Source organism: Etheostoma spectabile, unplaced genomic scaffold, assembly GCF_008692095.1.
Source record: "Etheostoma spectabile isolate EspeVRDwgs_2016 unplaced genomic scaffold, UIUC_Espe_1.0 scaffold00012944, whole genome shotgun sequence".
NCBI lineage: Eukaryota > Metazoa > Chordata > Actinopteri > Perciformes > Percidae > Etheostoma > Etheostoma spectabile.
The window spans coordinates 1-9,999 of record NW_022603973.1 but is presented as its reverse complement, the minus strand read 5'-3'; the positions used below and the strand labels follow the sequence as shown (position 1 = coordinate 9,999).

The 9,999-nt window shown below is 44.3% G+C and overlaps 1 protein-coding gene across 1 annotated transcript; it reads right to left on the bottom strand.

Moving 5' to 3' along the window:
• Positions 1-269: 269 nt before the first annotated feature.
• On the bottom strand, positions 270-9,406 carry LOC116679431 (serine/threonine-protein kinase TAO2; the record flags this gene model as incomplete). Its single annotated transcript, XM_032509076.1, is given in 8 exon segments — positions 270-471; positions 2,421-2,657; positions 4,037-4,165; positions 5,939-6,148; positions 6,960-7,130; positions 7,871-7,952; positions 8,865-8,958; positions 9,315-9,406. Coding segments are annotated over 8 exon segments (1,168 nt in total), but the record flags the coding sequence as incomplete, so codon positions are not given.
• Between the last annotated feature and the right edge of the window lie 593 nt (positions 9,407-9,999).

Sequence of the window (9,999 nt, the reverse complement as noted above, 5' to 3'; positions counted from 1 at the left end):
GCAAAAAAAAAAAAAAAAAAAAAAAAAAAACCCATCAAATTTTGGTCGAGCCAGAACATATCGACCAATAAATCGACTGGGAGATTACAGCCCTAGATCCGGGCGATGGGCCTTTAATTTAGCAAGGGGGTGTTGTGTGTGTGTGTGTGTGTGTGTGTGTGTGTGTGGTGTGTGTGTTTGTGTGTGTTTGTGTGTGTGTGTGTGTGTTGTGGTGTGTGGGGTCTCTAGTAAAAAGAATTCTAAAATGTTAAATTAGCGAATCACTGTGTGTGGATTGAAGATCTAGTCTTTATACAACCAGGGAAGTATGAGAGTAACTTAGTAGAGACCCTGGGCTCTGACCTCCTTCAGCTGGTCCTTGCGCTGGCGGTACTGGCGTTTCTGGGAGTCCAGTAGACTGGTCAGTTCTTTCTTCTGCTGGCCCAGGATGTGCTGCTGGAACTTCTTCTCTTCTGCCAGAGCGGCTTTCGTCTGCAGGGAGACAGCAAAACACAGGCCGGGGTCAGAGGTCAGAGGTCGGCTGCGCTTTCACACGTTTATTAATAAAACCGTGGAGTATTTGATATATTTCATTACACATCCATGATTGGATGAAGACAAAAATCTTATTTCACCAGCCCCTTTCTCAGCTGAGACAACACAAATAGACTGTTAACATTCGGTTTTAATGAATTAAAAACTAAAATTGATCTAGCAACTTCACATTGTGTTATTGTGTCTAATGTGTTGAAGTGAAATATATCGATATTACACTTTAAATAATTAAGGAGCGCCACACTTTGACAACCACATACTCAAATACACATTAGCCTTAAAGTTGCTTCGCTCAGTGCCGACTAGGCACTCACGATTAATCGGCATCAAATCGTGATCTCGATTCACCCTGTTCACAATATCATTTTTAAGATTAGATAAGATTTAATTTTACGAGCCGACGGCGTCACAAACGCTACTTCTATCTTCTGTGAGTTTTTAACGTAGACTGTGTAAAACAGGTTTTAATGGTCTCCCTTCTTTCCATTGAAGCCTCTCTGTTTCCAGGTTTTTGGTGATGCCCAAAGTGTTATAGAAGCCAAAAGAATCGGTTTGGTGCTCCAATTTGTTTTGTTTTATGGTCAAAAAATTGTCAATTATCAATTCTGAGCTAAGAGAAAAATCGTGATTCATATTTCCCCCAGAATCGTGCAGGCCTAGTGCCGACAGGACTAAGACTAACCCCCCAGACAGCAGACCGTCTACCTCTTTCTCCAGGGTGGTCTAGTGCAGACAGGACTAAGACTAATGGCGGTTTTCCACTGCGTGGTATCTACTCGACTCGCCTCTACTCGCTTTTTTTGGTTTTCCATTACGAAAAAAAGTCCCTGGGACCTGCTACCAAGTACTTTTTTTAGTACTACCTCAGTCGAGGTTCCAAGCGAGCCGAGGCGATACCAAAAGGTGACGTGGTTACCTGCAGACCGCTGGTTGGTCGGAGAGAATCGTCCCTTATGACTGCGTTGTTAGCAAACAAGAGTGCGGAGTGTGTGTCCAGAACCAACGGGACATTTAAAACAAATCTAGCCCGACACCGACAGATTATCCACTCTCTGCACTAATCTCACTTTTCAACTGTTCGGACTACTAGCGGCTTCATGTCGTTTCCAATATTGCACACTGTTACTTTAAAAAAACAAGACAATATATATAACAAAAGTTTTTATTTAGCTTTTCAAGTAGCGCATCAAACCCTCCCAAACTTCCCGGTCTTCTTCCTCTGCACCCTGGGACAGTGTCCCCCCTGGCTCTGCTGGCCCAGATGCATCCCAGTCGTTGTCACAAGCCTCTCCGTAACTCTCATAAAGATTATACGAAGTCCAGTAGATCAGAACCAGAGATCTCACCGGTCGGACATCGCCCACCAGACGGTCTGCGACAGGACTAAGACTAACCCCCCAGACAGCAGACCGTCTACCTCTTTCTCCAGGGTGGCGTGGTGCCGACAGGACTAAGACTAACCCCCCAGACAGCAGACCGACTACCTCTTTCTCCAGGATGGCCTAGTGCCGACAGGACTAAGACTAACCCCCCAGACAGCAGACCGTCTACCTCTTTCTCCAGGATGGTCTAGTGCCGACAGGACTAAGACTAACCCCCCAGACAGCAGACCGTCTACCTCTTTCTCCAGGGTGGTCTAGTGCCGACAGGACTAAGACTAACCCCCCAGACAGCAGACGGTCTACCTCTTTCTCCAGGATGGCCTGGTGCCGACAGGACTAAGACTAACCCCCCAGACAGCAGACGGTCTACCTCTTTCTCCAGGATGGCCTGGTGCCGAAAGGACTAAGACTAACCCCCCAGACAGCAGACGGTCTACCTCTTTCTCCAGGATGGCCTGGTGCCGAAAGGACTAAGACTAACCCCCCAGACAGCAGACGGTCTACCTCTTTCTCCAGGATGGCCTGGTGCTTCTTGGCCAGCTTGTCGGCCTCGGTGGAGAAGCTGTTCCTCTGGTTCTCCAGCTCTTTGTCCAGCTTCAGCTGGTGCTCGTCCATCTCCGCCTTCAGCTTGTTCTCCAGTCCCATCAGCTGCTTCTGGTGCTGCCGCCGCATGCGCTTGTAGCCGGACATCTGCTCCCGCAGCGCCGAGCCCTGCTCGTGTTCCTGGATCTGACGGGTCACCTGGGGGAGGGGGGGGCGGGGGGAGAATGGACACAGTTATTCCCCGACTGGCATGACGTTGCCACAAAGCACAGTAGCGAAAGACCCAGAAACGCTGACCAATCAGAGCAGGCTGGGCTTTTTCAGGAGTGGCTCTAAAAACGGAGCGTGTCAGACAGAGGGAAAATAAAAGGTACAGTATATTTAGACAGAGAGGATGAGGAAAAATAAGGTTTATTTTACATAAAAGCATGTGATTATGTTCTAGTAGAAACCCTAAATACATTTATGAACAGACCTTCAATCTATCTTACAGCTTCTTTTTTTAATTCTCAAGTGCGTGATTCAATCCATGATTATTTTGGGTATCAGACACTATTAGGCTCTACTTTAAAGCCAGCCGGGACCCCGTAAACAAAAATCAGGTAAGGAAAATAGAGATACATAGATATAATAAAATAAAATGATTTTCAGCAGAATATTTGTCTGTATGACTGTGATCTACTAGACTGTGTAGTTCAGTAGCGTGTAGTCGCGGTCAGTAGCGTGTAGTCGCGGTCAGTAGCGTGTAGTTGCGGTCAGTAGCGTGTAGTTGCGGTCAGTAGCGTGTAGTTGCGGTCAGCAGCGTGTAGTTGCGGTCAGCAGCGTGTAGTTGCGGTCAGCAGCGTGTAGTCGCGGTCAGTAGCGTGTAGTCGCGGTCAGTAGCGTGTAGTCGCGGTCAGTAGCGTGTAGTCGCGGTCAGTAGCGTGTAGTCGCGGTCAGTAGCGTGTAGTCGAGGTCAGTAGCGTGTAGTTGCGGTCAGTAGCGTGTAGTTGCGGTCAGTAGCGTGTAGTCGCGGTCAGTAGCGTGTAGTCGCGGTCAGTAGCGTGTAGTCGCGGTCAGTAGCGTGTAGTCGCGGTCAGTAGCGTGTAGTCGCGGTCAGTAGCGTGTAGTCGCGGTCAGAAGCGTGTAGTTGAGGTCAGCAGCGTGTAGTTGAGGTCAGCAGCGTGTAGTTGAGGTCAGCAGCGTGTAGTCGAGGTCAGTAGCGTGTAGTCGCGGTCAGTAGCGTGTAGTCGCGGTCAGTAGCGTGTAGTCGCGGTCAGTAGCGTGTAGTCGCGGTCAGAAGCGTGTAGTTGCGGTCAGTAGCGTGTAGTTGCGGTCAGTAGCGTGTAGTTGCGGTCAGTAGCGTGTAGTTGAGGTCAGTAGCGCGTGGCTTAAAAGCTGCTGTTGTAAACAGTATTTTTTGCAGATGTTATCCTCAAACTGCGATTCTGAATTGCAGATGAGAGTCTTGATTCTTTAATCTTCTTTTTTTTTCCTCTGCCATAAAACCAAAGATGGATCTAATCACTGGTTAAAACAACGCTGTCTTAGCCGAGGACCCACAACACAGTGAGGGGGGCAGGAGGAGGGAGATTTACCAAGGAGGCGGTCCGGATGGTGGCGAAGTGGTCCCGGTTGCGGTAGTAGGCCCGGCGGCGCCCAGCCGAGGGAGCCTGAGGCTGGTCCATCTCCGGCTGGTACGGGTCATCGTAGATGTTATCCTGACCCTGAGGAAGAGGAGGAAGGTCAGATACTTAACATACATAAACAAACTGGGGTGAATAATCAACTGTAATTCACAACAGCCCGATTTAATTTGATATAGATTCAATCAGGGATATTTCAGCTACTATTCCAGTTTAACTGGATATTAGGCCTTTATTTGTTATATTAGGTTTAGGGAACATACGAATCACCATTTTTTTTGCTTAGAATTGATATCACGATTCTCTGCCCCAATTCTTTTGACAAACATATATATATATATATATATATATATATATATATATATATTTTTTTTACACCTATAGCACATTGCGCATCAGCAGAAGCCTGTTAACATGCAGAAGGCAGAGCACCGCATCGTTTGGGAGAACTTTAAAACCTTTTTTTATTCAGTCTATGTTTAAATACTTACAGAAGAAAGTAGTAGCGTTTGGGATGTCGTCAAATTAAATGAGAATCAAAGTTATTCAATTTCTTCTCATTTTTAAAAAAAATCAATTTTAATTCATCATCAAATCATCAATTTGACCCGTTTACAAACACTTTCTACATCAGAACTATGACAAAAGAACGTTGAAAAAAATTGACAAATGTCGGGGGAAAAAAAACTATAAAAACACAGAAAAAAACTATTTTTTTTAAATGCTAAAAAAGTGACAAAAAAACAACACACACACACACACACACACACACACACACACACCCACACACACACCCACACACACACACACACACACACACACACACACCACACACACACACACACAACACACACACACACACACACACACACACACCACACACACACACACACACACCACACACACACCACACACACACACACACACACACACACACCACCAAATAAACAATTGGAATAAAATTGACAAAAACGTTGAGAAAAGTGTAGAAAAAAAAGAACAAAATGTTGAAATCTCAACAATCTCAACCCAGAAAAACACAAAGTTGTTAATTGGAGGAGGAACCCTCTAACCTGCTGCATTATTACAAATATTAACATCGTCGTTAAGTACTGAGGCCAAAGCAGTTACACAGACGGAGAAGGGGATTTCTTTAGTGCAGAGACGGTCGACCTAACGCCGGACATCAGTGGAATGTTTTTAATCGGAAAACCTGTCCTACCGTTAGCGTTACTCAGCATGACGCGGATTCCTTACATCATCAGGTTTAACTTGATGCCAATGTCTTCACTCACGCTCTTTAAAGATCCATTTTGCAAGTTTTATGATCAATATATATATATTTATATATATATATATATATATATATATATATATATATATATATATATATATATATATATATATATATATATATATATATATATATATATCGTAGAATTCAAATGACAAATGGATTTCTTGAAACCGAGACCTATGATATGTAACTAGCCAAAGTTAGTAACACAACCCTGGATTTTCTGACTGAAAATTTAAGTGGCGTCCATCTTCATATTATTCATAACAATAAGAAACATGAAGCAAAAGGAACAGCTGGATTTCACAGATCAGGATCGATCGATCCATCTTCAGCGAGGAAAACAAGTACAACACTGATTTTCTCAGGTGTTCAAATACTTATTTGCAGCTGTATCATACAAATAAATAGTGTAAATAGATGTTTTTTTAGATTATGTCTCTCACAGTGGACATGCACCTACGAGGACATCAGACCCTCCATGATACTTATATACTTATTTTCCTCACTGTATATGTATATATATATCTCAATATAATTGTATCTGTTGATGTTACCGTGGGCCGGTGGATGATGGAGCTGTTGGAGGTGACGGTGTGCTCGCCCTCCTGCATCATGGCCATCTCGCTGCTGCTGTCGTCCGAGGCGTCGGCCAGGCTGTTGACGGAGCTGCTCTGGGAGCTGGCTGAGATCGACATGCTGGGCACCGACTGGGAGCTCTCCATGCTGTTCACGGTGCCGGTCCGCAGCAGGTACTGCTCCACCTCCTGACACACACACACACACACACCCACACACACACACACACACACACACACACACACACACACACACCACCACCACACACACACACACCACACACACACACACCACACACACACACACCACACACACACACACACACACACACACACACACACCACACACACACACAGAGAGAGCGGACACGGACACACACACACAGACAGACAGAGAGACGGACACACACGCGCACGCACACACACACACACACGGACAGACAGACAGACAGACAGAGACACACACGGACGGACGGACGCACACGCACACGCACACACACACACACACACGGAAGGACGGACACACACACACGGAAAGACGGACACACACACCCCACACGGAGGACGGACACCACACACACACGGAAGGAAGGACACACACACACAGACGGAAGGACGGACACACACACACACAGACGGAAGGACGGACACACACACACGGAAGGACAGACACACACACGGAAGGACGGACACAAACACAGAAAGACGGACACACACGGAAAGACGGACACACACACGAACGGGAGCGCACACACACACACGTTATTACACGCATAAGTATGTAAAAAAATAAAAGTAAATGTCTACATACATAAACAGATTTTAGCATTTTCATTCACACTATTTGAATTAATGTTTTTTCCTCATCCTCAAGCTGTTTCACTTCATCTCTTCCTCTTTGTGGTCTTAGGTTCTGCCCTTTTTCTCCTTTTTCTCTTCTCCCTTCCCACTCCCTCTGTCCACACCTCTGACTTCATCGTCCCCTCTCCCCCGTCCTCACCTCCTCGTCCTCCCCCCCCTCGGACACGGGGCCGTTCTGCTGCGTCTCCTGGAAGAGGATCTTCTTCATCTTGCGGTACTGCAGGTTGTCCAGCTCCCTCACGGCGTCCTTGGTCCGGGCGATCAGGTCCATGACGACTGTCAGCGGACGCTCACGGCACAAGAACCGATGCTGTGGAGGGAGGGAAGGAACAATGAACAGGTCCTCCACGAGTTTGCAGTGTTGCAATCGCACCAATTCACGCACATTCGACCTATCAGCGCAAATTTGGTGCAACCCGCAATTGTGATCAATTACCGCAAACTTGACACATGCACGGTGTATGCAGAAAATCGGGAGACGAGATGTACCGGATGACCTAAATTGAGGAGGGCTACGCTCGTTATTATAAGTGCAATAACAAGTTGAAGTCCAATAAGTTCTTTATCCAGCTGTAGGAATGTGTCCCAAGCTAAGGTAGGAAACTAACTAACAAGGTAAAGATCAACAAGCTACTGACAAACATGTTCAAATTTGATTAATTCAATAAATTATAATTTGTGTTAAATCCACCGGCCAGTTTCATTTGCAGCATCCTCAGTGTTATTGGTTACTAAGAAAACTCAGCCCAGAGTCATTTTATTCTCCTTTAAAAGAAGTTTCCTTTCTATTTTTAAGAACTATACAAAAACAAAAACAAAAAAAAATCCAACTTTTTCGCAACTTTCTCAGTTTCCCACAACTTCATTTCAACAAACAGACAAAAAACATTGCAACTGTTATCGCATTTTTTGTGCAAAAGCTCCCGCAGAATCAGGCCTTTTGGGAATTAACAATCTAAAACAAAAAAAGGACGCAAAGTCCTGGAGGGACTGAAAGAAGGATCCGATGCAGGAGCAGTACGGCTGTGCCGGGGGGGGGGGGGTTCTCACATTGAGCAGCACGTCCGAGGTAGGGCGGTCCTGGGGAATCTTCTGGAGGCAGGAGTCAACAAAGTTGCGGAAGGAATCAGACCTGCGGCGAGATAAAGGCTCATGTTGTCAAATATATCTTTTCTTAACAGGAAAAGCTGGAGAAGACGAGAGTAGTTTAACAGTAGCAGTTAAGTTTAATTTCCCATTCATTATCCCAACATGAAGAATTAAATTCAACATGATGATACAACCCAACCGTCTCATTTTTATACTTCATCTTTCCCAAGTTTCGTAAATTGATTAATCAGTGTGAGTGATTTCTTTACGATGTCAGCTTGTTAAATTAATATGAATGAATATTTTCTAGTTTCTACTCTTCTTTATGACAATAAGCTGAATATCTTTGAGTTGTGGACAAAACGAGACATTTGAGGACGTCGTCCTGGGCTTTTTGTGAAACACTGATCCACATTTTAGAGACCAGACAACTCAGAAAATAAGCCACAAATTAAAAGGTCCCTTGGGATGAAAATTGTATTATTGTATTATGTAAAATTGTAATATGTATATATAAAAAATAATAATATAGAGACTTCATAAACAGTATTAGGGACCACTAAGGTCTATATAAAGAGACTTCAGATACAGTATTAGGGACCACTAAGGTCTATATAAAAGAGACTTCAGATACAGTATTAGGGACCACTAAGGTCTATATAAAGAGACTTCAGATACAGTATTAGGGACCACTAAGGTCTATATAAAGAGACGTCAGATACAGTATTAGGGGACCACTAAGGTCTATATAAAAGAGACTTCAGATCCAGTATTAGGGGACCACTAAGGTCTATATAAAGAGACTTCAGATACAGTATTAGGGGACCACTAAGGTCTATATAAAAGAGACTTCAGATCCAGTATTAGGGACCACTAAGGTCTATATAAAGAGACTTCAGATCCAGTATTAGGGACCACTAAGGTCTATAAACACATGATTATGAAAGGTTCTCACCAGTGGTTGGACTGGAGGATGGGGCTTTCGTTCTGGGCGATGTGGTATAAGGCACTCATAGCGTTCATGTTGAAGAGCGGGGGCTTCCTCTCCGCTGTGGACACAGAGCAAAGCGTCAGAACAAATAAACTCACGTCTGCATGGATCTCACAATACCTTTACTTTATAATACCTTTTATATAATGCCACTTTACATTCATTCAATACTTTTTGCACATTGTTTTGCTTTTTCCTGTAGGAAACTGCTGCTGTGATAAGGTAATTTCCCCACTGAGGGATGAATAAAGTATCATCTAATCTCTGTCCATCCATCCGGGGGGGAGCAGCTCCAGCAGGGGACCCCAAACTCTATCTATATTTTAACTACATTATTTCAGAAGGACTTGAAGAAGTATCCCCCCCCCCAGTGAGATGTGTGTGACCCTGCGGGAGTCGGCCTGCAGGCTTTACCCAGCTCGATGGAGGTGATGCCCAGCGACCAGACGTCCACCTTGCCGTCGTACTGGCCCTCGTCCATGGCCAGGATCACCTCCGGAGCCATCCTTAAAACACACAGCAGACATTTAGGAATCTCAAAGTGACTTCATCTGAGGAATTCATTCAGGAATCAAATGGAAATATCAGTTATTTCAGTCTGTATTCACCGAGTCACGTGCAGATAGAAACACGCCTTTTACCATCTTAAGCAGATATAATCGTAAACCTTTTCAGAAATAAAAATGACTGCATATTAACTTTTATTCAGTGTAATTTACCGCTTCAGTTCCCCGTCGTAAAGGGCCGTCAGACAGAAAGGTAACGCGCTGAAAATATTCTAAATAGAGCGGCCACTTAAACTGGTATACTAAAAAAAAGTGTGAAAAAAAGTGAGAAGATGTCGGAAAAAAAAAGTAGTTTAAAAAAAGCAAGAAAAAACACTCCCAACTTTCTGTTATTGAACAAATTGAACTGAACATAAAATGACCCACTAAAAAAGGAATGAGTTATCATCCTAAAAACACAGTAGACGTCAACGACAGCCGACATTTAGGAATCTCAAAGGGATTTCATCTGTTTTTATCCACCACCGCTCTGCAGGAAAAACACTTCAAATTACCTTTAGTAAAAAAACAACAAAAAAACAACAACAACTGTT